Below are 26,016 nucleotides of genomic sequence, written 5' to 3'. Positions count from 1 at the left end.
TGGTTGGTCTGAGGGCGGGGTTCAGCCCCTAGGTTCGAATTTCTAGGCTTTCGTAGGATACCAAACTGCCAATTAAGGCCGAGCCCTCAGCCGGGACAATGGAGGTGGGTACTCTGGGGCACGCCCAGGAGGCCGAATATGTGATTGGGTGAAGAAGACGTCCGTCATCTCAAGTACTGCATTTTGATTGGGTCGTCGCCTGAAGGTGTGGCCCGGCAGCCTCTGGCTCGCAGATGGCTTTTCTAGGGTTTTGTTGGGGACGCGCTCCGTATCCTGGGCCTCCTGCGGGCTGGCAGCGAGTTTGTTTGGTCCACTTGTGTGGCCGTATTCCCTTGGGTCGGCCCCAATCAGGAGGGCGCACATCGAAAGAGGGAGAGACAGGGAGGAGGCTGCGGCCTCGCAGCCGTTCCCCGACCTCTTGCCCGGTCGCCGCAGGCGCCCCGCCCAGCCCCCGCAGCCGGATGTTGTGATTTCTCTCCACCCACTCGGCCTCGCCTTCCCTCGGCCTCTGCTGCCTTATAAGGCAGCGCTACCACCCCTAGACCTCGGGATGAGTTCACACCCATTATACAGGTAGGGAGCTGAGGCGCCGGACGTCAAGTGGCTGGCTCCAGCCCGAAGACTACGGAGAAAACAAGGCTGAAATCTTACAGCTAATCAACACCTTGTAGCTTAACACCCCACTTCCTCCACCCCCTACTTCACGCAGCAGGAAACAGGCTTGCCCAAACTCCGCGAGTAAGGCAGAGCCGGCTCCATCTAGGCTTCTGTAGTTCCTATGCATTCATTCATCCGAAAATACAGAGCAACACCTCTGTGCCAGGCACCAAGCCAGGTGCTGGAGAACACAGTGATGGCAGCAAGATAGCCAGGCTCCCTGCTTACTTGCTAGAAGTGGAGGGAGCAAGTGAGGGCAGGGTGAGATAAAGGTAATTATTCTGTAAATAAACAAATAGATGGTTTCAGAGAGTGACAACTGCTCTTCGGACGTTAAGAGAGTGTGTGACACTCTCAGGGTGTGACATTTGAGCGGATCCAGTAGAAGCAACAGCAAACGCAGAGGCTCTAAGCCAGACTAAGTGGTGTGTTCAGGGAATAGGAGAAGGCGTCTGCAGCTTCTGGGCCCAGTGGTCTGAGATGAGACAGAAGGAGCAAAGGCACTAGCTAGGTCATGGAGGACTGTGAACACGTCCAGGAGGTTGAAGTGTTTTTGCTAAGTGAAATGTGAAACATTTGAAAGAATGATTTATATTTTAAAAATATCACTCTGGTGGATTCCTAGGGGACCAAGAGTGGAAGCAGAGCAGTCAGGAGTTTACAGAATTCCAGTAAAGAGATGGTGGTGGCCTGGACCTACAAGGTGGCAATAGAGACGGAGAAAAGTGGATGGATCTAGGATCTAGGGAGTTAAGTACCTTAAAAGAGGGAAACCCTCCTGGCTAATGCGGTGAAACCCCGTCTCTACTAAAAATACAAAAAATTAGCCGGGCATGGTGGCAGGCACCTGTAGTCCCAGCTACTTGGGAGGCTGAGGCAGGAGAATGGTGTGAACCTGGGAGGCGGAGCTTGCAGTGAGCCGAGATCGCGCCAATACACTCCAGCCTGGGCAACAGAGCGAGACTCCGTCTCAAAAAAAAAAAAAAAAAAAAAAGGGAAACCCAGGGCCCAGTGGAACATAGGGCAGGTACCTCACTTAGTGAAGGCTGCTGTGTCCAAGTGAAATCTGAAGATTCAGTGAAAATGTGCAGGTTACTGGAGTAGGGAGGGAAAGAGCCTTCTGGACAGAGGGGTATCACATGTTCGAAGTTCCGTAGAGGAAGTCAGGAAGGGCTCCTGCGTTCAGCACCTAAGCATCCAGCTAGGGTTTAAAGGTACACAATGGTACACAATGGGGTCGACATGGGGGCAAGAAATGAGGCTGAAGTCTTAGGAGGGGCCTGGATCAGGGAGGGCCTTGAGAGCCACCTAAGGAATTTTGGACTTCGTCTTGAAGGTGGTAGGGAGCTCTCACGGAGGTTTTGAGTAGGGTGATCAGATTTGCTTTCATAGAGAGCTCTGGGCTGCACTGTGAAGGATAAGCTGAGGGGAGGGGGCTGGCTTGTTGTTGTTTTAGTTCCCAACATCTGAAGCCCTTCCCATTTGAGAAGAATCCTATGAGATGTGGAGGCAGACCCTGCCTTCAACTCAGGAAATCAAAGAAGGGAGGTAGAATTTTTTCTCCCAGGTCTCTGGTAGCTGGAGCACAATTCCAATGTTTCCAACCAGGTCTTTGAATCTAGAGCATGTGACCGGCACAAGACATCAGGGGGATCATTTAGAATTCACTGTGGAGGCCGTGGAGGTTGGGGGAGGCAAGGAAGGCAGTCAAGCTAGGCCCTTCCTGGGGGAGGGGGATTCAGCAAGCCCCCCAGGCTGCCCCGTCCATTCCTCATCTGCTTAGTTACTCAGAATTGGCTTCCTTGTCTGCAAGCCAAGTATCCTAAGACAGGTGAGAGACCTTTTAGAAGGAACTTTTAGAGAGAGGAATGATGGTGCCCTATGCTGGGGCAGTGGCCAGGACATGCAGACAGGTGGACAGATGGAGACCTGGCATGTAGCTGGCATGAACAGGACATGGCAATAGATAAGAGGTGAAGAGGAGATGTCACTCAGGAAATTTCGTTCCAGCTCTTTAAGCCATTTTCCACCTACAGCCAAAGTGATATTTTTAAAAGGGAAAATTGGCTAAGCATGGTGGCTCATGCCACTTTGGGAGGCCAAGGCAGGCTGATCACCTGAGCTCAGGAGTTCGAGACCACCCTGGCCAACATGGTGAAACCCCATCTCTACTAAAATATAAAAAATTAGCCGGGCATGGTGGTGCGGGCCTGTAGTCTCAGCTACTCAGGAGGCTGAGGCATGAGAATCGCTTAAGCCCTGGAGGTGGAGGTTGCAGTGAGCCAAGATCATGCCAGTGCATTCCAGCTTGGGCAACAGAGCGAGACTCCATCTCAAAAATAAATAAATAAATAAGAGGGAAAATCTGCCACCAACCATCTGAGATGTGCACGTCTAGGAATCTATCTTACAAATATCATTGCACTTAGTCGGGTGCTGTGGCTCACGCCTGTAATCCTAGCACCTTGGGAGGCCGAGGTGGGTGGATCACGAGGGAAGGAGTCTGAGATCAGCCTGGCCAACATGGCAAAACCTATCTCTACTAAAATTTAAAAAAATTCGCCAGGTGTGGTGGCGGGTGCCTGTAATCCCAGCTACTTGAGAGGCTGAGGCAGGAGAATCGCTTGAACCTGGGAGACGGAGGTTGCAGTGAACTGAGATCGTGCCATTGCACTCCAGCCTGGGGGACAGAGTAAGACTCTGTCCCAAAAGAAACAAATATCGTTGCACTCAAGCAAAATAAGAAATGCTTAAGGCTGGTGGGGCCTGGTCGCTCACACCTGTAATCCCAACACTTTGGGAGGCAGAGGCGGGAGGATCACTTGAGACCAGGAGTTCAAGACCAGCCTGGCCAACATGGCAAAACCCCATGTCTACTAAAAGTCCAAAACTTAGCCAGGTGCGGAGGTTGCAGTGAGCGGAGATTGTGCCACTGCACTCCAGCGTGGATGACAGAGTGAGACTCTGTCTCAAAAAAAAAAAAAAAAAAAAAAAAAGAAATGTTTAAGGCTATTCATTGCAGCATTGTCCAAAAAGATGGATCATACTAATTGTCCTTAATAGAGACTGATTAAGTAAAATGTGGTCCTTTCCTAACCAGGAATACGATGTAGCTATTAAAAAAAAAAGCGTGGAAGTGCTTGTATACTGATATAAACAATCTCCAAGATATATTGTTAAGTGGAAAAAATCAGGGTGCAGAACAGTGTGTAAGGCTTGCATAAGAAGTGTCTGGGCTGGGCACAGTGGCTCATGCCTGTAATCCCAGCACTTTGGGAGGCCGAGGCGGGCGGATCACCTGAGGTCAAGAGTTCAAGACCAGCCTGGCCAACATGGGGAAAGCCCATCTCTACTAAAAAACACAAAAATTAGCCGGGAATGGTGGCATGAGTCTGTAATCCTAGCTACTCAGGAGGCTGAGGCAGGAGAATTGGTTGAACCCAGGAGGTAGAGGTTACAGTAAGCCGAGATGGTGCACTCCAGCCTGGGTGACAGAGTGAGACTCTGTCTCAAAAAAAAGGAAGGGTCTCGATAGATTAGGTTCTGCTGCAGTAACAAACAATCCCAAGTTTAAGTGACCTAAAACAACAAAAGTTCATTTCCTGCATACACCACATGTCTAACACAGCTTGTTGGGTGGTGGGGTGGCACTACACATAGTAGTCACTCAGGGCCCCAGCGTAGTAGGGGCTTCATTGCAGTTTGTGCTTCTACAATGGCAGGTGGTGAAAGGAAATGGGAAATTTGGTAAATCATACAATGGTCCTTAAAGCTCGCACCCAAAAGTGACACAAGTCACTTCTGCTCACATTTCATTGGTCAAAGCAAACCACATGGCCACAAGTAGCCTTCAAGGGGTGGGGAGAAGGGCTGGCACGGTGGCTTATGCCTGTAATCCCTGCACTTTGGGAGGCCAAGGCTGGTGGATCACCTGAGGTCAGGAGTTTGAGACCAGCCCGGCCAACATGGTGAAACCCTGTCTCTACTAAAAATACAAAAATTAGCCAGGCGTGGTGTTGTGCACCTGTAGTCCCAGCTACTTGGGAGGCTGGGGTGGGAGAATCGCTGGAACTCAGGAGGCGGAGGCTGCAGTGAGCCGAGATCGTTCCACTGCACTCCAGCCTGGGAGACAGAGTGAGACTCTGTCTCAATAAATAAATAAATAAATAAATAAATAAATAAATAAATAAAGGAGTGGGGAGACACAACATTACTATGGCAGATTATATTTTCTAAAGATGAGTGTAACAATGCATTCCCATCCCATGGGCACCTCTGCAATGGAACCTTGCCACCCCCACAGCAAGAGATAGAGTTTAATTTCCCTCCCCTTGAATTTGGTCTGACCTTAATGACTCTCTTGTCATCGGTAGAATATGGTGGAAATGATGCAGAGTGAAGTCTGAGGCCAGGTCAGGAAAGGCCATATGGCCTGGCTGTCATAAAATGCCGGCTCTCCAGAACTGTCCTCTTGGGCTCTTTCCTCACAGTCAGCTGCTGCTGTGAGAAGCCCTAGCCAAATGGAGAGGCCACATGTGTGTGCTCTACTGTGGTTGACAATCCCAGCTGAGCCCAGGACGCTGGGATGATCCAGTCATCCCACCCCCAGCACCAGACATGTGAGTGAAGAAGCCTCCATATGATAATTCTAACCCCTGGCAATTTGAGTCACCCCCAGCCATGCAAGTATCCAGCTGAGGTCCCTGGCATCTTCCCTGCTGAGTGCTGCCTGAATTCCTGACCCATAGAATCCATGAGCATGATAAAACAGGCCACTAAGTTTGGAGTAGTTTGTAATGCAGAAACAGGTACCTGGCATCACTCCTATAGGCCTGGAAGGAGAAAAGAATTGGAAATGTTTGGTGAACAACACTAACAACCACCACAGACAGTTTTGCTTATATATATGTTGCCACCTTGGGAAGGCCACGTGAGGCAGCAGAAATGCTGCTTGCATCTGGGAAGGGGTAGTTAAATGGCTGGGGATGGGGATGGGAGGGAGGTTTTTCACCTCCCTTTTTGCACCTTTAATCTTGCATTGTGTGACTGGATGGCCTGTCTTAAAAACAATCAGCCGGATCCTGTCACTCTTACTCAGAACTCTCCAGTGGCTGCCTGTGGTAGGCAACCTCTAAGGTACCCCTGCCACCACGGATCTCTGCTTCTTCCTGGTCCGTGGATCTCTGCTTCTTCCTTGTATTCACACCCTTAAGATCCCCTTAAGTGTCAGGTGGACCTCCTGACTCACTTTTTTTTTTTTGAGATGGAGTTTTGCTCTCCTTACCCAGGCTGGGGTGCAATGGCACGATCTCAGCTCACTGCAACCTCCACCTCCTGGGTTCATGCAATTCTCCTGCCTCAGCCTCCCAGGTAGCTGGAATTAAAGGCACTCACCACCACGCCTGGCTAATTTTTTGTATTTTTAGTAGAGACAGGGTTTCACCATGTGGCCAGGCTGGTCTCAAACTCCTGATCTGCCCGTCTCGGTCTCCCAAAGTGCTAGGATTACAGGTGTGAGCCACTACACCCGGCATTTTTTCTTTTTCTTTTTTTCTTTTTTTTTGTTTTTGAGACGGAGTCTCGCTCTGTGGAAGTCTCGCTCTGTTGCCAGGCTGGAGTACGGTGGCTTGATCTCCACTCACTGCAATCTTTGCCTCCCAGGTTCAAGCAATTCTCCTGCCTCAGCCTCCCGAGTAGCTGGGACTACAGGCGCGTGCCACTACGCCCAGTTAATTTTTGTAGAGATGGGGTTTCACCATGTTGGCCAGGCTGGTTTTGAACTCCTGACCTCAAGTGATCTGCCCATCTCCGCCTCCCAAAGTGCTGGGATTACAGGCGTGAGCCACCAGGCCTGGCCTGCCCCCGGCCTTTTCTTTTTTTCAGAGTCTCGCTCTGTCGCCCAGGCTGGAATGCAGTGGTGCAATCTCGGCTCACTGCAACCTCCGCCTCCCGGGTTTAAGCAATTCTCCTGCCTCAGCCTCCCGAGTAGCTGGGATTACAGGCGCTGCCCACTACGCCTGGTTAATTTTTGTATTTTTAGTATAGATGAGGTTTCGCCATGTTAGCCAGGCTGGTTTCAAACTCCTGACCTTGGGTGATCCGCCTGCTTCGGCTTCCCAAAGTGCTGGGATTTCAGGCGTGAGCCACTGGGCCGGGCCACGTTTTTTTTCCCTAAGAGACAGGGTCTTGCTCTGTCACTCAGGCTCGATCAGAGCTTACTGCAGCCTCCACCTCCTGGGCCCAATCGATCCGCCTACATCAGCCTCCCGAGTAGCTGGGACTACATGCGCATGCCACCATACCCAACTAATTAATTTTTTTGTAGAGATAGGGTCTCCCTCTGTTGCCCAGGCTGGTCTCAAACTCCTGGCTCAAGCTATCCTCCCTCCCTGGCCTCCTAAAGTCTTGGGATTACAGGCATGAGCCATGGCACCCAGCTTGACTCACTTCCAATGGAAGGAATGCAGCCAAAGTGATGGAATGTCATTTCCAACATGAGATTACTAAAAGATTGTGGCTACCATCTTACGTAACTCCTCTTGCTCCCTCACTGGCTCAGTCTGAGAGAAACCACCTGTTAGGTTGTGAGATGGAGAGACCCTATGTGGCAGGCAACTGATGTCTCTAGCCAACAGCTTTGTAAGTGAACTTGGAAGTGGATCCTTCCCCCGGCAGCCTCAGCTGACCCTCCGATGCAGCCTTGTGAGAGATGCTGATCCAGTGGCACTCAGTTAAACAGTGCCGGGTTCCTGACCCATAGAAACTGTGACCCATAAATATCTTTTTTAAAAAGAGTTTATGGCCAGGAGTGGTGGCTCACACCTGTAATCCCAGCACTTTGGGACGCCAAGGTGGGTGGATCACCTGAGGTCAGGAGTTCAAGACCAGCCTGACCAATATAGAGAAACCCCATCTCTACTAAAAATACAAAATTAGCCAGGCGTGGTGGCACATGCCTGTAATCCCAGCGACTCAGGAGGCTGAGGCGGGAGAATTGCTTGAACCCGGGAGGCAGAGGTTGCGGTGAGCCGAGATCGTGCCATTGCACTCCAGCCTGGGCAACAAGAGAGAAACTCTGTCTCAAAAAAATAAAATAAAAGCTTAATTGGCCAGGAGCAGTGGCTCACGCCTGTAATCCCAGCACTTTGGAAGGCCAAGGCAGGCCAATCATGAGGTCAGGAGTTCGAGACTAGCCTCGCCAACATAGTGAAACCCCATCTCTACTAAAAATATAAAAATTAGCCAGGTGTTGTGGTGGGCACCTGTAGTCCCAGCTACTTGGGAGGCTGAGGCAGGAGAATCCCTTGAACCTAGGAGGCAGAGGTTGCAGTGAGCCAAAATCGTGTCACTATACACTCCAGCCTAGGCAACAGAGCGAGACGCTGTCTCAAAAAAAAAAAAAAAAAAAAAGTTTAATTGATGTGAGGCTGGCCCACGTGAGAGAACTGGAGTTATCATTGAAATCAGTCTCCATAAATGTCATTTTAAGCTGCTAAATTTTGGGACAATTTGTTATGCAGCCATAGATAATTAATACACTTCTCATTACACTTAAAAAATAAAACCTCCTTGAGGCTGCAGTGAGCCATGATCATACCATTGCACTCCAGCCTGGGTAACAGAGCAAGAACTGTCTCCAAAAATAAATAAATAAATAATAATTAAAAAAACCTCCTGTAGTCCCAGCTACTTGGGAGGCTGAGGTGGGAGGCTCACTTGATCCTAGGATTTCAAGGCCAGCCTGGGCAACGATATAGTGAGACCTAGCTCTACAAAAAATAAACAATTAAAATGTTAAAAACCCTATGTTCTTCCCCGTGGCCCACAATGGCCCAACTTGATCCGGGCCCTGCTTCCCTCTCCAGCGTTATTTCATGCCCTCTCCTTCTCATTCGGTGTGCACCAGCAGCCACACGCTGAGCTTCTTCCTGCTTCCATCAGGAGCTGCACTGTCCAACATGGTAGCACCTAGTCACATGTGGCTACTTAAATTAATTAAATTTGGCCGGGTGCGGTGGCTCATGCCTGTAATCCCAGCATTTTGGGAGGGCGAGGCGGGTGGATCACCTGAAGTCAGGAGTTCAAGACCAGCCTGGCCAACATGGTGAAACCCGTTTCTACTAAAAATACAAAAATTAGGCGGGTGTGGTGGCAGGCACCTGTAATCCCAGCTACTTGGGAGGCTGAGGCAGGAGAATCACTTGAACCCGGGAGGTGGAGGTTTCAGTAAGCTGAGATCACTCCATTGCACTCCAGCCTGGACAACAAGAGTGAAACTCCATCTCAAAATATATATATATTAAATCAAGGCCAGGCGCAGCGTCTCATGTCTCTAATCCCAGGACTTTGGAAGGCAGGAGGAGGATCATCTGAAAGTAGGAGGAGGATCACTTGAGCCCAGAAGTTCAAGACCAGCCTAGGCAACACAGCAAAACTCCGTCTCTACAAAAACTACAAAAAATAGCCAAGCATGATGGCTCAGGCCTGTAGTCCCAGCTGCTCAGGAGGCTGAGGTGGGAAGGTGGCTTGAGCCTAGTAGGTTGAGGCTGCAGCGAGCTATGATGGCACCACTGCACTCCAGCCTGGGCAACAGACTGAGATCCTGTCTCAAAACTAACAACAAAAAAATCAAACTTCAGTTCCTCAGTGACACTGGCCATACTTCAAGTGCTCAATAGCCCTGTGTGATCAGTGGCTACTGTATTAGACAACACAGAGAAAACATACATGATCACGGAAAGTTCTCTCAGATGGCACTGGTCTGGAAGAAAGACGGGCTTTTATTTGTGTAAAGACTCTATCTTGGCCAGGAGGGAGCGGTGGCAACAGTACCACCAGCCAAGGTGTGAAGGATGGCAGGCTGGGTACCTTCTGATCCCCCCAACGTCTCCTTGAACAGGCAGTTCTGCAACCACATGAAATCTATGTCCCAAGTCCCTGCTAAAGAGGAAGGGGGGGCCGGGCATGGTGGCTCACACCTGTAATCCCAGCATTTCGGGAGGCCGAGGTGGGCAGATCACAAGGTCAGGAGTTTGAGACCATCCTGACCAACATGGTGAAACCCCGTCTCTACCAAAAATACAAAAATTAGCTGGATGTGGTGGCAGGTGCATGTAATCCCAGCTACTCAGGAGGCTGAGGGAGAATTGCTTGAACCTGGGAGGCGAAGGTTGCAGTGAGCCGAGATCGTGCCATTGCACTCCAGCCTGGGAGACAGAGCGAGACTCTGTCTCAAAAAAATAAAAATAAAGAGGAAGGGGATTTGTGTGTGTCTGTGTGTATCCAGAAACCTGTGAGCAGGACTCAATGGTTTCTCATCCCATGGACCCACCGCCCAGCTGCAGAAAGACAGAAGCCAGGTCAAGGGGACACTGCCTTTCTGCTCTGGTCTACAGCAATTGGTGGAAGACAGCCAGATGTGCAAGAAGATCTAGGGACAAGTGTGCAGAAATTATAGAGAAAAATGTATCCACATTGGAAAGTTTATTTGTACACCTCTATGGATTGAGCTCCAACCACACGCCAGGCTCTGCCGTTTCACATGCAATCCCATTCAAACACCTCAACAAGTCTACCAGACAGCATGAGTGCCCATCCCTCCCTACAGAGATGTGGCAATGCAGATTGAGAGAGGCCGAGCTCCTTAGCCGTCATCACACTGCGAGGCGGTGGCCAAGGTGGGAGTGGAAGCCTTCCTGACTCAAGTCCAGTGCTTCCCTACCCTGCTTCTAAGGTCAGTATTTTCCTGTCCTTTAAACTACTGACTTACCCATCATGATCACATGAAGGGGTTTGTTTTGTTTTGTTTTGTTTTGGGAACTTCCTGGTAACAGTGTATGAACTCTGGCAGCATAAGTTAGGACTTTTGGTTGAAACTAAAATTAGCTCAGGCAAAAAAAGGAATTTTGGGGTTCAAGTAACAGAAAAGCATAGGCGGTGGTTCTGACTTCAAGCGTCTCTGGATGCTGGGTCTCAAATGGTGTCATTCAAAATCTGTCTTTTTCTTTTTCTTTTTTTTTTTTTTTGAGATGGAGTCTCACTCTGTCACCAGGCCGGAGTGCAGTGGCGCAATCTCGGCTCACTGCAACCTCTGCCTCCCTGGTTCAAGCAATTCTCCTGCCTCAGCGTCCTGAGTAGCTGGGATTACAGTTGCGTGCCACCACTCCAGGCTAATTTTTTTTTTTTTTTTTAGTAGAGACGGGGTTTCACCATGTTGGCCAGGATGGTCTCGATCTCTTGACCTCGTGATCCACCCGCCTTGGCCTCCCAAAGTGCTGGGATTACAGGCGTGAGCCACGATGCCCGGCCCAAAATCTGTCTTTTTCATACCCTGACTCCACTCTTTTTTGTTTTTTTTTTTTGAGACGGAGTCTTACTCTTTTGCCAGGCTGGAGTGCAGTGATGCAATCTCAGCTCACTGCAGCCTCTGCCTCCCAGGTTCAAACAATTCTCCTGCCTCAGCCTCCCAGGTAGCTGGGGTTACAGGCGCGCCACTACACCCGGCTAATTTTTTTGTATTTTTAGTAAAGGCAGGGTTTCACCATGTTGGCCAGGCTGGTTTCGAACTCCTGACCTCAGATGATCCATCCACCTCAGTCTCCCAAAGTGCTGGGATTACAGGCGTGAGCCACTGCACCCAGCGCCCATACCCTGGCTCTGCTTTTAATCTTTATTATCTTTATTCTCAGGTAGGTTCTCCCTCTGAGATGTTAAAGATGGCTGCCAGCAGCTCCAGGCTCATTTGTTAGGAATGTGGCCACCTCCATGGAAAGAGAAGGCCTCTAGCTTTATAATTCCAGCAAAAATCCTGGGGCTGCCTCTCACTGGTTCGATGTGGGTTAGGTGTTCTTTTTTTTTTTGTTTTGAGATAGGGTCTGGCTCTGTCGTCCAGGCTAGAGTGCAGTGGTGCGATCTTGGCTCACTGCAACCTCTGCCTTCTAGGCTCAAGCCATCATCCCACCTCAGCCTCCTAGGTAGCTGGGACCACAGGCGTGCACCACCACCACGCCCACCTAATTCAGGTGTTCATTTGAACCAATTGCTGAAGACAGAGGTGGTGTTCCGATTGGCCAGGTCTAGATCAAATGCCCACTCCACCCTCAGCCAAGGGATAGGGTAGGCTTTATTTTATGTATATTGACGCAGGGTGGGGAGGAGCGATTCACCAAAGAAACACTGAGGGCCATTTCTAGAAGCAGGGAGAATGAATGGTAAACAGGAAATGATAGACATCCATCACAGGCTCTCAAATTATGTTTCACAGCTGTAGCTACCTTGAATTTTCTGGAAGTCAAAGAAGGGGCAGTAGAAACTGAGAGAGATGGAGAGATTTGAGAAATATTTATGTAGCCTGGTGTGGTGGCTCATACCCGTAATCTCAGCACTTTGGGAAGCTGAGGTTGAGGAGATAGCTTGAGCCCAGGAGTTTGAGACCAACCTGGGGAACACAGTGACACCTCACCTCTACAAAAAATTAAAAAATTAGCTGGGTGTGGTGCTGCACGTCTGTATCCCAGCTACTTAGGAGGCTGAGGTGGGAGGATTGCTTAGAGCCTGGGATGCTAAGGCTGCAGTGAGCCATGATCATGTCACTGCACTCTAGCCTGAGCAACAGACTGACACCCTGCCTCAAAAAAGAAAAAAAAGAAAAATATTTAAATAGTGGAATGAACAGAACTAGGTGGCTAAGTAGGCTGGGAGCATGAGGAAGAGAGAGCTCTTGGTTGCAAGCAACAGAAAATGACTCTAGCTGCTTCAACAAAAGGGAATTTACTTTGTGAGGTCTTCGGGAGTTCACGGCATCAGCTCGAAGGAATAGGCTTGGAAACGTGCAGGAATTAAGAGCCACTGGAAGACTAGGAAGCAGGAAGTACAGTGATTTCCCTTGAGCAGACACGGAAGTTGTCCACCTAATATCCATGCCACCGCTCTTCCCTGTTTGCAGAGTCCCAGTTCTGTTCCAGTGGCCACTTTACCTCACATGCCTCTGACCCAGATCCAGGGTTAATAGGTTTAGGCCAGTGATGGGGATCCCCTTATCCTTGCCAAACATGGCTTAGGGATGTCATGTGAGCCTGTTCTAGCTAAGAAAGCATGAGGGGAGGTCTGCTTGAGATTTGAGGGAGGGTTCCTCATTCCTAAGAAGGAGCTAGTGGAAGGGAAGGTGCCTCTTCTTTGCTTGAACATAATTGAGTTGAAGTGTGATTCCTGGAGCTGTGACAGCCATCTTGTGACCATGAGGGCAGGCAGCCTGAAGGTCTGCACACAGAAGACAAACAGAAAAAGAAAGAACTTGGGTTCTTGATGACATTGTTGAACCACTGAAAGCACTGTTCCTGGAGTCCCACTGCTCCAGACATCTGGTGACATGGGATGATGAATTCGAATTGCCCTACTGCATACGCTTGGTTTTTGGAAGGCATCCTGACTTAATGCCATGTAGCCGGGATGATTTGGTCAGGGCACAGGTGGTGCAATGCCAGACCTCCAGCTTTTCCTGCCATCCTTGTGTGGCTTGATCAGGATTCAGAGCCCTGGGAGAAAACACTATTGGCTGAGTTTAGGTCCCTCTGGCTATACTATGGTAGGGAGAGGTTGGTCTGGTCCATTAGGCTTCCATAGTGGAGATGGTCTCTAGAAAGTACCCTTTCAGCCGGGTGTGGTGGCTCACGCCTGTAATTCCAGCACTTTGGGAGGCCGAGGTGGGCAGATCATGAGGTCAGGAGTTCGAGACCAGCCTGGCCAACATGGTGAAGCCCTGGTCTCTACTAAGGAGACAAAAAATTAGCCGGGCATGGTGGCGTGGGCCTGTAATGGCAGCTACTTGGGAGGCTGAGGCAGGAGAATCACTTGAACCTGGGAGGTGGAGGTTGTAGTGAGCCGAGATCGCACCATGGCAGTCCAGTTTGGGCGACAGCGCGAGACTCCATCTCAAATAAATAACTAAATAAAAATAATAATAAAGTACCCTTTCACCACCACAGCTGGGGAGGGGTGATCACAAAATGAAACTGGGAGAGGAAGAGGAAGGGAGATGGATGTTGAACATCCAAATGCCCATTAATGTCCACCTGACACCTCATCTCACACTCCCTACAAGGCACCTTATGCTCACCACATTCCCCATTTGACACGCTGCATTCAGGCTTCTGTGCAGTTGTATTACTCACTCTGCCTGCAAACCCCTACTTGTGGCGAAGACCTGTTCAAAAGGCCCCTTCCATGTAGAGGAACAGCTGCCTTCTCCCCAAGAGGAAGGAGCCAATGTGGGAGTGGCCTTAGGGCCAGGGCCTATACTCAGGAGCAATCAAGAACTGACAGAGCCAGGCATGGTGGCATGCACCTGTAATCCCAGCTATTCAGGAGGATGAAGCGAGAGGATCACTTGAGCTCAGAAGTTCCAGGCTAGCCTGGGCAACTTAATAAGACCGAGTCTCTTTGAAACAACAAAAAAGGTGACAAAGGTACTTTCGCTTTAATGACTCGTCAATATATCTAATAGTTTCACTTTCATCATGGAGTTAACAGCTGTCACGTCAATGACTTTGAAACCAGTTACCTTTGAAACCAGTGGTTGGAAAGGTGCCCCTCCTCTCCTGCCCTCCTCTTTCTGTGTTTCTGTTCCAAGAAGTCTTCCACAGCCTGCCTCTCTTCCAGCAGAATTAATAAATTGCTACACTCAGTCTTCATTTCCCATAAATTACTTTGTATAATTTAGGACTTTGTATAACTGAAAGTGACAGAAGTCCACTCAAATTGGTTTTATTGGCTCATATAACTGAGAAGTCTTTTTTTTTTTTTTTTGGAGATACAGTCTCAGTCTGCTTGCCAGACTGCAGTGCAGTGGCACAATCACGGCTCACAGCATTTTGGACCTCTAGGCTCAAGCAATCCTCCTGCCTCAGACTCACAAGTAGCCGGAACTACAGGCACGCGCCACCATGCCTGGCTAATGTTAAATTTTTCTGGAGAGATGGGATCTCACTATGTTGCCTACATCAGTCTTGAACTCCTGGGCTCAAGTGATCCTCAAGTGATCCCCAGCCTCCCAGAGTGTTGGGATTACAGGCGTGAGCCACTGTGACTAGCCATAACTGACCAAGTCTTAAGGATACTTCTAGTTTTAGGATGTAGGCTCTCAAAGTCATGAGAAATCAATCCATCAGTACTAGTTCTCAAATGTCGTGTAACAAATCACCCTAACTTGTGGCTTAAAGCAACAACATTTAATGATGATTTATCACAGTTTCTGATGGTCAGTTTTGCCTTGAGGTCTTTCATAAGATTGCAAGCCAAATGTCAGCGAGGGCTGCAGTATCCACTTCCAAGGCAGCTCATTCATGTGGCTGTCCAATTGGCACTGGCTGTCAGCAGGGTGCTTTCCTTTCTCCCTACATGGGCTTCTCTGCAGGGCTGCATGTGTGTCCTCACAACACAGTGGCTGGCTTCCTCCAGAGTGAGCAACCTAAGAGACCGAGGCAGAAACTGCAATGTCTTTTATGACCTGGGCTTGGAAGTCCAACACCCTCACTTCTGCCATATGTTTTTTTTTTTGAGACAGTCTCTGTCGCCCAGGCTGGAGTGCAATGGCACAATCTCTGCTCACTACAACCTCCACTTCCTGGGTTCAAGCAATTCTCCTGCCTCAGCCTCACGGGTAGCTGGGATTACAGGCACACGCCACTACGCCCGGCTAATTTTTGTATTTTTCATAGAGATGGGGTTTGGCCAACACGTTGGCCAGGCTGGTCTTGAACTCCTGACCTCAAGTGATCTGCCTGCCTTGGCATCCCAAAGTGCTGGGATTACAGGTGTGAGCCACCACACCCAGCCACTTCTGTCATATTCTGATGGACACACAGAACAGCCCTAACTCAATGTGGGAAGACACCATACAAGGGCATGAATCCTAGGTGGTGAGGATCAATGGGGGCTGTCTTGGGGGCTGTCTTTGAGGCTGTCTACCACAGCATCTTTCCATCCTTCCTTCCCTGTTTGCTTTGCTTTTCCTATGTGTAGGCTTCATTCTCAAACAGGCCCTCCCTAGAGAGTGACAAAGGTGATCATCAACGTGTTCAGACCCACATGCTCTGTGCTTAGTAAACCCAGTGCAACTTTTTTGCTTTCCCAAAAGTTCTGGCAAAAGTCCCAAGCTAGCACTTTAATTGGCCTCAATTGTGTATGTGCTTATCTCTGAACCAATCACTGTGGATTAGAGATGTCATGCTCTGATTGACCAGACCTAGGCCACATCCCTAGCCCTAGCTCTGAGGGTAGAGTTGGCAGCACTAGAGCCCATGGAAGAAGTAAGAGAGGAGTCGTTGCTAAAGGAAAAATTAAAGTGTCATTACCGAACCAGGACAGATGCTGGGCAGCACACGTGCACCCCGTCTTCTTCTCATGTTCCAGCTGCACATCTTAGTGCCCCTTGGTTTAGCACTTTTCTCATTAAATCATTTGCTTTCTTGCCTCACTTCCTGTGGTTGGTAGAATGCTAAGATGGCCCCAAGATCTCTACCCCTGGTGTTTGCACACCTCCCAGTTATTCTGTCAAACATGAATGTAGATGCTCCTGTGAAAGAATTTTGCACATGTAATTTAAGTCCCAAATTGTTTGACCTTAAAATAAGGAGAATGGCAGGGCCAGGCATGGTGGCTCACACATGTAATCCCAGCACTTTGGGAGGCCAAGGCGGGCGGATCACGAGGTCAGGAGATCGAGACCATCCTGGCTAACACAGTGAAACCCCATCTCTACTAAAAATACAAAAAATTAGCTGGGTGTGGTGGCGGGTGCCTGTATTCCCAGCTACTCGGGAGGCTGAGGCAGGAGAATGGCGTGAACCTGGGAGGCATAGCTTGCAGTGAGCCAAGATCATGCCACTGCGCTCCAGCCTGGGTGACAGAGCCAGACTCTGTCTCAAAAAAAAAAAAAAAAAAAAAGGAGAATGGCTTTGGTGGGCCTGACCTAGTCAGGTGAGTTCTTAAAAGGCGACACATGGCCCAGTGCAGTGGCTCAGGCCTGTAATCCCAGCACTTTGGGAGGCCGAGGCGGGTGGATCACGAGGTCAGGAGATCGAGACCATCCTGGCTAACATGGTGAAACCCCATCTCTACTAAAAATACAAAAAATTAGCTGGGCGTGGTGGTGGGCTCCTGTAGTCCCAGCTACTCAGGAGGCTGAGGCAGGAGAATGGCGTGAACCCGGGAGGCGGAGCTTGCAGTGAGCGGAGATTGCGCCACTGCACTCCAGGCTGGGCGACAGAGCGAGACTCCGTCTCAAAAAAAAAAAAAGAAAAAAGAAAATTAAAAGTGGGTATTGTTGTAAGCTGCTGAGTTTATGGTAGTTTGTTACATGACAATAGAAAATGAACACACTTCACAGTGGACTCCAAGATCCCCATGATCTTTGATCTCCTTAACCTCCTGATCTCCACAGGACCCAGAGCATAAGAACGTCCCTTCTTCTGCTTCCAGTCCCACTATCTAGAAAAGAGAGGAGGAGCCCAGCTCTTCATTTCACCCCCACCCACAAACTCCCAACTTTCCGGCCCTCAAGGGGTGACCAAGGAAGTCGCTCCACTTGGCTTTCCACAAACAGCCTGTGCCCCACCAGGCTCAGGAGGGCAGCTTGACCAATCTCTATTTCCAAGACCTTTGGCCAGTCCTATTGATCTGGACTCCTGGATAGGCAGCTGGACCAACGGACGGACGCCATGAGGGCTCTGCTGCTCCTGGGGTTCCTGCTGGTGAGCTTGGAGTCAACACTTTCGGTGAGTGCTGTGGGAACCAGGATTGTCCCAGGATTGTTCTGGGGGGTCTCTATCACAGCCGTGAGCCATGGCCTCTGCTCATGACCTGTGGGTCCAGGTGACTAGGAGGCCTATGTGGAAAGGTGAGGCGAGCCCCGAAGGCCCAGGCAGAGGAGACAGACAACCAGACTGGGTGGATACAAGGGCACAGCCTGCATTTCTGGGGGAGATGGGCCTTAAGAAGACAACGGGGGGAGGTAGAAAGGGTTTGGGTCTTGGGAAGAAATCTCTGCATTTCTGGGCTGTGAGAGGAAGCTGCAGACTAGCAACAGATCGGTGGCAGGCTATGACTTCTAGTCAGTTCCCTGCCTTCTTCTCTCCCTTGTAGATTCCACCTTGGAAAGCCCCCAAGGAGCATAAGTACAAAGCTGAAGAGCACACAGTCGGTAAGTGGCCTGGCTCCTCCTCCCGAGAACCCTTGGGTGGGGATGTGTATGGTGCAGTGTGTGCAGTCTCAGGGCAGTCTAGTCTAGTGCCTACCTGGTGCTAGGTCTTATGCCCATGGGCACTAGAGTGATCGTGAGCTGTGTGATCCTTGAGGGCAGGGCATGGGCTGTGTCTAAGTGCCCACGAGCCTGGCTCGGAGCAGGTGCTTGAGATATGTGCTGCTGGCGCCATCACACCTGGGCTCCTGCCAGCCTTCCTCAGTTTCCCCAGCTTCTCCCCTTCTTTTCCTTTCCCTAGTACGTCTCGTGGGCATCATTCATGCCACACAGAGGCCAGGGCCTTCAATGGGCAAGGAAGGATCAAGAGCTTGTCTCTGGCATCTGAATGCCTCTGAAGCCCAGCTTTATCACTTATGAGCTGGGTGACTCTGGGCGAGGGATTTGAGTTCTCCAAGCTTCAATTTCCCCTTCTGTGAAACCAGGTTGATAACAGTAAACCTCTTAGGGTTGTTGAGAAGGGAAACCCATGTGAGGTATTCAGCCCATCACCTGGTGCATGGAAATGCTTTACAAATATTAGCTTTTATTATGAAACTACCTTTTAGATGAAGGGTACCTGCCATTTCCCCCTTCCTCAAGCTCTGCCATAGCTCCCCATTGCTTTCATTCTTCCAGACACTAAATTACCTACATGCCAGGCGTGGTGGCTCATGCCTGTAATCCCAGCACTTTGGGAGGCCAAGCTCGGTGGATCATGAGGTCAGGAGTTCGAGACCAGCCTGGCCAACATGGTGAAATGCTGTCTCTACTAAAAGTACAAAAATTAGCCAGGCATGGTGGCATGCGCCAGTAGTCCCAGCTACTCGGGAGGCTGAGGCAGAAGAATTGCTTGAACCTGGGAGGTGAAGGTTGCAGTGAACGAAGATCACACCATTGCCCTCCAGCTTGGGCAACACAGCAACACTCCGTCTCAAAAAAAAAAAAAAAATTTTACCTAGAGCGTGGCACATAGCAGGGCCTGTGAACCAGATGGACCCTACCCTGGTGGGCCTGGCTTGGTGGGGTTGACTCCCTAAGCATGGCGTTGAGGCCCAGCACATTCCAACCCTGGACTCCCTCAGCCTCCTTTCTTCACCCCACACCCAAAAGTTTCTCCTCTCTCTTGCCTTACCCAAACTTGGTGCCCTATCCTTGCCTAATCCCCTGCCTAAGGTCCCCCTCCTCTCTGTCCGTCCATCCCATCTGCATCTTTTTTTTTTTTTTTTTTGAGATGGAGTCTCACTCTGTCCCCTAGGCTAGAGTGCAATGGCGCGATCTTGGCTCATTGCAACCTCTGCCTCCTGGGTTCAAGCGATTCTCTGCCTCAGCCTCCCGAGTTGCTGGGATTACAGGCACACAACTTCATGCTCAGCTAATTTTTGTATTTTTTAGTAGAGACAGGTTTCACCATGTTGGCCAGGCTGGTCTCGAACTCCTGCCCTCAGGTGATCTGCCCACCTTAGCCTCCCAAAGTGCTGGGATTACAGGCGTGAGCCACCGCGCCTGGCCCCCATTTGCATCTTAAAGGTCCATCTCAGATCCATTTCCATTTACTGTCCTAGTTCTGGTTTGGTCCTTGGCAAGTGCACTTTGCCTTGAACAAAATAGTGGCAAAAGCTTATTGAGCAGGTACTTTGTGCCAGACACTGCTCAGCATTTCATGGCATTATCTCATGAAGCCCCACGACAATTCCTCTGAAGAAGACACAGGCAATTCTCATTATTCGCGGTGGTTATGTTCTATAAAATCACAGTGAACATTGAACTAGCAAACAGTATTAGGTTCCTGTGAGCCTCTGGTCACAACATTTTCATCAACCAACAGCATATAATCTCGTTTTATGTATGATTCTGTTTAAAGACATTTTATTTAATATATGTGTTGCTGATTCATCAATGCTAAGCTGATGGCACTATAGCTCACACCTGAATCAAGTGTCTCTAACACATGCTTTCTCCCTAAGGTAGCCTTCTTGTGCTTAGGAACTACACAGCTCTTCAGCAGGAGGCTCAGAGGCCATTTCCAAAAGCCAAATCCCCAGCAAAAGCACAAAGTGTGAAAAACGTTGCACTAAGTAGACTGAGAAGGACACTCATTCAATAGGAGAGCTGAAACAAGCAGCAGCAGCGTGACGCCTTGTTGAACCTTAACTGGGAATGTGCAAATTTTTCACTGCTCTGTGCATGCCCACAAATGGCCATGAAAACATTTCAAGTATTGACTTGGGAGTTACAAATAAAATTCAGCAAGTAGGCACATTCTCAATGTAGAACCAGAGAAGAATGAGGATCAACTGTACTATTATTACTGCCGTTTTACAGATAAGGAAACCAAGGCTCAGATCAGAGTGGTTAACAGTGACTTCAACATTCAACAAGTATTATTAAGTGCCTACTTTGTGGCAAGTGCTCTTCCTGGCCTTGGGACTGAAGACTTACCCAAGGTCACACAGCTAGCAGGTTGTGGAGTCAGGAGTCTACTCCAGCTATCTGACTCCTGAACCCAAGTTTTTTTTTTTTTTTCTTTAAGATGGAGTCTCACTCTGTCACCCAGGCTGGAGTGCAGTGGCGCGATCTCGGCTCACTGCAAGCTCCACCTCTCGGGTTCACACCATTCTCCTGCCTCGGCCTCCCGAGTAGCTGGGACTACAGGCACCTGCCACCACGCCCAGCTAATTTTTTTGTATTTTTAGTAGAGAGGGGGTTTCACTGTATTAGCCAGGATGGTCTTGATCTCCTGACCTCGTGATCTGCCCGCCTTGGCCTCCCAAAGTGCTGGGATTACAGGCTTGAGCCACCGCGCCCGGCCCTGAACCCAACTTTTAGAGCAGAAAGTGTTTTCAATGCACAGCGACCTTTTTGAGGGTCTGTCCTTTTCCTGACCAGACTCTGAGGGACAGTGCCTGAACAGTTGAGTACAGGGGAAGTCCTCAGAGAGTGTGTTGTCCCTGCAGTTCTCACTGTCACCGGGGAGCCCTGCCACTTCCCCTTCCAGTACCACCGGCAGCTGTACCACAAATGTACCCACAAGGGCCGGCCAGGCCCTCAGCCCTGGTAAGACAACGCAGAGGAGTTGGAGCAGGGGCCTGGGAGACATGGACCCTGCCTGTCCTTCTGTCCAAGGAACTCTGCTTGGAGAGAGGGGACTGTGATAGGGCTGGGTGGGCCAGGCCCCTGGGTAGAGCAGGGAAGCCTTGTCTCTTTCTACAGGTGTGCTACCACCCCCAACTTTGATCAGGACCAGCGATGGGGATACTGTTTGGAGCCCAAGAAAGTGAAAGGTGCTACACATAGCCTCTGGGGTGGCCCGGGGCTCTCTCCTCCCGCCTCATTACTCTCCTGGTATCACCAGACCCCACACACCTGGGATTCTGGGCCCAGCCCCTTCTCTCCCTCCACAATACCCTTTGGAAGTCCAGAGGGAGAGTTCTGGGAAGGAGTGGTCCCATTTTGCAGGTGGGTAAACTAAGCTTGGAAACTTGGAGTAGCAAGGTCACAAGGCAAGTAGGTTCAAGAAGGGCCTTGGCCCCCAGCTGTGTGACTCAGCTCCCTGCTCTTCCTTCCACCATGTCCATCTCTCAGACCACTGCAGCAAACACAGCCCCTGCCAGAAAGGAGGGACCTGTGTGAACATGCCGAGCGGCCCCCACTGTCTCTGTCCACAACACCTCACTGGAAACCACTGCCAGAAAGGTGAGGAGATGTGGACGACCTGGGCGGGGTGCTGGGGGACAGGGGCAACCCTGGGCCTACAGAATAGGTTGCTGGATACTCGGAGACTTGGCATGGTCCTAGACTCTCCTGAGACCACTGTCCCTCTTTGTCCCCAGAGAAGTGCTTTGAGCCTCAGCTTCTCCGGTTTTTCCACAAGAATGAGATATGGTATAGAACTGAGCAAGCAGCTGTGGCCAGATGCCAGTGCAAGGGTCCTGATGCCCACTGCCAGCGGCTGGCCAGCCAGGGTGAGCAGATGGTTGGGAACGGGCCAGGGAGGAGCGTCAGGAAGACAGGCTGGCAGGAGGCCGGGTGGTGTGCCGGGAAGGAGAGCTCTCTGGGGGGGTCTTTAGGCCCAGGGGTGGCTCACTGCGTTCCCTCCCCAAGCCTGCCGCACCAACCCGTGCCTCCATGGGGGTCGCTGCCTAGAGGTGGAGGGCCACCGCCTGTGCCACTGCCCGGTGGGCTACACCGGACCCTTCTGCGACGTGGGTGAGTGAGGGTCTGGGGCAAGCAGAAGGCCAGCCCCCAGGTGGGACGGGCTTGCCAGGAAGGAGGAGGGAGAGTGCGGAAAGCAGATGAGAGGGAGGCAGGAGAGCCCAGCCTTGGCTGCCCAGGGAGCCCCCTTTCTCCTCAGACACCAAGGCAAGCTGCTATGATGGCCGCGGGCTCAGCTACCGCGGCCTGGCCAGGACCACGCTCTCGGGTGCGCCCTGTGAGCCGTGGGCCTCGGAGGCCACCTACCGGAACGTGACTGCCGAGCAAGCGCGGAACTGGGGACTGGGCGGCCACGCCTTCTGCCGGTGCGCCGCGTGGGGCTGGGTGACCCCTCCGCCCCAGGGCTCCGGGCTCCCGGCGCTCTAACGGCGCCCCCTCGTGTGGCTACAGGAACCCGGACAACGACATCCGCCCGTGGTGCTTCGTGCTGAACCGCGATCGGCTGAGCTGGGAGTACTGCGACCTGGCACAGTGCCAGACCCCAACCCAGGCGGCGCCTCCGACCCCGGTGTCCCCTAGGCTTCATGTCCCACTCATGCCCGCGCAGCCGGCACCGCTGAAGCCTCAGCCCGCGACCCGGACCCCGCCTCAGTCCCAGACCCCGGGAGGTTAGGAAGTGGGGGGGGGGAAGGAGGAGCCGAGAGGGCGCCGGGCGAGCTAGATTCCGGCCAGCCGGCCGCGGGCTCCCCGTCCTCAGCCCCTGCTCCTCCACAGCCTTGCCGGCGAAGCGGGAGCAGCCGCCTTCCCTGACCAGGAACGGCCCACTGAGCTGCGGGCAGCGGCTCCGCAAGAGTCTGTCTTCGATGACCCGCGTCGTTGGCGGGCTGGTGGCGCTACGCGGGGCGCACCCCTACATCGCCGCGCTGTACTGGGGCCACAGTTTCTGCGCCGGCAGCCTCATCGCCCCCTGCTGGGTGCTGACGGCCGCTCACTGCCTGCAGGACCGGCGAGTACCCGCCCGCCCAGAGCCGCCCCAGGGGCCGCGGCTCCTCCGTCTCCCAGCGCAGCTTCCACGCTGCACCCGAACCCGTGCCCTACCTTCTCCCGCCCCACCCTTCTTTCCACGCCCCTCCGGAGCTCCCGGGGAGGAAGCTGGAACACGGGATTGGGGTTCGGGAGCAGGGGGCTTCCCCAGAACGCTTGTGGCCAGGTCTGAGAGCGCTGCCTCTCCCCTACCCCCCCGCAGACCCGCACCCGAGGATCTGACGGTGGTGCTCGGCCAGGAACGCCATAACCACAGCTGTGAGCAGTGCCAGACGTTGGCCGTGCGCTCCTACCGCTTGCACGAGGCCTTCTCGCCCGTCAGCTACCAGCACGACCTGGGTGCGTGGGGGCGCCCCGCGGGGACGGGAAGAGAGCTTGGGGCCCCGGCGTCCCCGCCTCACGCTCCTCTCCGCCCGGGTTAGCTCTGTTGCGCCTTCAGGAGGATGCGGACGGCAGCTGCGCGCTCCTGTCGCCTTACGTTCAGCCGGTGTGCCTGCCAAGCGGCGCCGCGCGACCCTCCGAGACCACGCTCTGCCAGGTGGCCGGCTGGGGCCACCAGTTCGAGGGTAGGCACAACTGCTAGGGGCAGGGGTAGGGGAGGAGACCTTTGATCACTGGGTTAGGCGGAAGAAGCCCGCGACTTTGGTATCGTTCCGGGTGCCTACAGAATGGGTGGCGCTGACCTGATGGGTTGTGAGAATGTGTAGGTGAATCCCAGGTAGAATCCCAGGGCCTGGGATTCACTGCTGGGATCCCCAAATCTCCTGGGGATACAGGGAGAATCGAACTTGCTCTTGGTTCCCTCTGGGCGCCGGGCTGCAAAGGCCAACTAGGACGCTGGCCCCGCGCTCCGGGCTAGTGTGGGAGCCAGGTTCTGCGACTCTGGATGGGTGGTGGGGGAGGGGTTTCTGTTTCCGCTCCGCCCATTCAAATCCTGGCTTTTCTCTGGACCTCAGCTTCCTTGCCTATGAAATTGAATTAATGGCACCTCCTCCCCTTCGGGCTTGCTGCGAGAGAGGAAGGGCATGAGTGGGTTTACAAGCGCCTGGAGCAGCTTTGTCCATCGTCCGGGCGGCAAGCGTTGTCAGATGGGGTGTGAAGAAGGCGCTCTGTGTTCGCAGGGGCGGAGGAATATGCCAGCTTCCTGCAGGAGGCGCAGGTACCCTTCCTCTCCCTGGAGCGCTGCTCAGCCCCGGACGTGCACGGATCCTCCATCCTCCCCGGCATGCTCTGCGCAGGGTTCCTCGAGGGCGGCACCGATGCGTGCCAGGTGAGCTCTTAGCCCGGTTGGCGCCCTTCCCCGAGGCCGTCAGGCACAAATCTCAGGTCCACAGCGCTGAGCTGCGTGTTTCCGACCCAGGGTGATTCCGGAGGCCCGCTGGTGTGTGAGGACCAAGCTGCAGAGCGCCGGCTCACCCTGCAAGGCATCATCAGCTGGGGATCGGGCTGTGGTGACCGCAACAAGCCAGGCGTCTACACCGATGTGGCCTACTACCTGGCCTGGATCCGGGAGCACACCGTTTCCTGATTGCTCAGGGACTCATCTTTCCCTCCTTGGTGATTCCGCAGTGAGAGAGTGGCTGGGGCATGGAAGGCAAGATTGTGTCCCCTTCCCCCAGTGCGGCCAGCTCCGCGCCAGGATGGCGCAGGAACTCAATAAAGTGCTTTGAAAATGCTGAGAAGGAAAGCTCTTTTCTTCATGGGTCCCGCCGGGAAATGCCAAGACAGAAAAGCGATTCACAGCTTCTCCACAGCTCTCAGAGAACAAGGTCTATGAGATCTTAACGTGCAAAATCTAGATGCCAGCCCAGCTAATGTTTACTGAGCCTAGGATACTGTATACCAAGCCCTGTGCAAGGAGAAGCTGCATGTTATTCCTTATGAGAAACTAACATTTTGTTTACAGAGCAGTAGTTCTCAGACCATACATTAAGATCACTTGGGGAGCGTTTTGAGCCAATCTATGCCCAAGTTCCACCTCAGACCAATTAAATCAGTATGTCTAGGGATGGGGCATGGGTAGTGGTATATTTTTAAAACTCCCCAGATAATTCCATGTACAGCCAAGGTTGAGAATCGTGGTTAGAAATACTTAGCATTGGCCGGGCGCGGTGGCTCACGCCTGCAATCCTAGCACTTTAAGAGGCCAAGGCAGGTGGATTGCTCAGGAGTTCGAAACCAGCCTGGGCAACACGATGAAACCCCGTCTCTACTAAAATACAAGAAATTAGCCGGGCACGGCGGCGTGCGCCTGTAGTCCCAGCTACTCAGGAGGCTGAGGCAGGAGAATCACTTGAACCGGAAGGAAAGAAGGAAGGAACAGAGGGAGGGAAAGAGAGAGACAGAAAGAAAAGAAAAAAGAAAATAAAAGAGAAAAAAAGAGCATTGACTGTGGCGTGGACCCTAAGGGCTGGGTGACATATCGTTGTCCCCACCCCAACACGCACTAGTGTAGTGGGTCTGAGAGTCCCTTGGCTAGCAGTACCATCACCAGGGAACTTGTTACACATAACAAATTCTCGGGCTACACTTTATACTGCTGAACAGAAAGTCTGGGGTGGGGCCCAGCAATCTGTTTAACAGCCTTGCGGGGGATTCTGATGTTCTCTCATGCTTAAGAACCACAATCTGGGGGTTGAATGGTTGGTTCCCTTACAAGTGAAGGTCTGGCTGTCCAGACACAACATCCTTTTTTCACAAAACCAGCTTTTTAAAATTAAAAATAGATTGGCCAGATGCGGTGGTTCACGCCTGTAATCTCATCACTTTGAGAGGCTGAGGCGGGAGGATTGTTTGAGCTCAAGACTTCCTGACCCGCCTGGGCAACATAGTGAGACCTCATCTCAAAAAATTTTTTTTAAATTAAAATTTGTTTTTGCTTTTTTAGAGACGGGGCCTCGCTCTGTGGCTCAGGCTGGCGTGCAGCG

At 51.8% G+C, this 26,016-nt stretch overlaps 2 protein-coding genes across 5 annotated transcripts in view; one reads left to right on the top strand and one right to left on the bottom strand.

The window, feature by feature from the left end:
* GRK6 (G protein-coupled receptor kinase 6) overlaps positions 1–23,520 on the bottom strand; it is a 39,940-nt gene extending 16,420 nt beyond the window's left edge. The window contains exon 1 of the mRNA XM_055113056.1: positions 23,383–23,520. The gene's annotated coding sequence lies outside the window, so the exon portion shown is untranslated. The remainder of the gene's footprint in view (positions 1–23,382) is intronic.
* Positions 25–24,771, top strand: F12 (coagulation factor XII). Of its 4 annotated transcripts, none has more exons than XM_055113053.2 (16): positions 25–573; positions 10,265–10,390; positions 17,096–17,429; positions 17,797–17,854; positions 20,848–20,947; positions 21,104–21,174; positions 21,476–21,586; positions 21,724–21,855; positions 21,995–22,099; positions 22,245–22,410; positions 22,496–22,713; positions 22,820–23,051; positions 23,292–23,428; positions 23,512–23,655; positions 24,211–24,359; positions 24,450–24,771. In XM_055113053.2, the coding sequence occupies exons 3-16, from the start codon at positions 17,373–17,375 to the stop codon at positions 24,615–24,617; spliced, it is 1,848 nt and encodes a 615-aa protein (XP_054969028.1). In that variant the 5' UTR covers positions 25–573; positions 10,265–10,390; positions 17,096–17,372; the 3' UTR covers positions 24,618–24,771. The 4 variants fall into 4 exon arrangements, with proteins under 4 accessions (XP_054969028.1, XP_054969029.1, XP_034816960.1 ...); XM_055113054.2 differs by having other exon boundaries at positions 9,000–10,390; XM_034961069.3 differs by lacking the exon at positions 10,265–10,390.
* Positions 24,772–26,016: the final 1,245 nt, after the last annotated feature.

Source organism: Pan paniscus, chromosome 4 (assembly GCF_029289425.2).
Source record: "Pan paniscus chromosome 4, NHGRI_mPanPan1-v2.0_pri, whole genome shotgun sequence".
Lineage (NCBI taxonomy): Eukaryota > Metazoa > Chordata > Mammalia > Primates > Hominidae > Pan > Pan paniscus.
Note: the sequence above shows the minus strand (reverse complement) of the source record. Positions and strands in the feature narration are given on the sequence as shown.

Coding starts and splice junctions, on each gene's coding strand:
- F12 (XM_034961069.3), top strand. CDS start 17,373: ATGAGGGCTCTGCTGCTCCTGGGGTTCCTGCTGGTGAGCTTGGAGTCA. Junction 22,411..22,495: donor GGCGGCCACGCCTTCTGCCG/GTGCGCCGCGTG, acceptor GTGTGGCTACAG/GAACCCGGACAACGACATCC. Junction 22,714..22,819: donor TCAGTCCCAGACCCCGGGAG/GTTAGGAAGTGG, acceptor GCTCCTCCACAG/CCTTGCCGGCGAAGCGGGAG.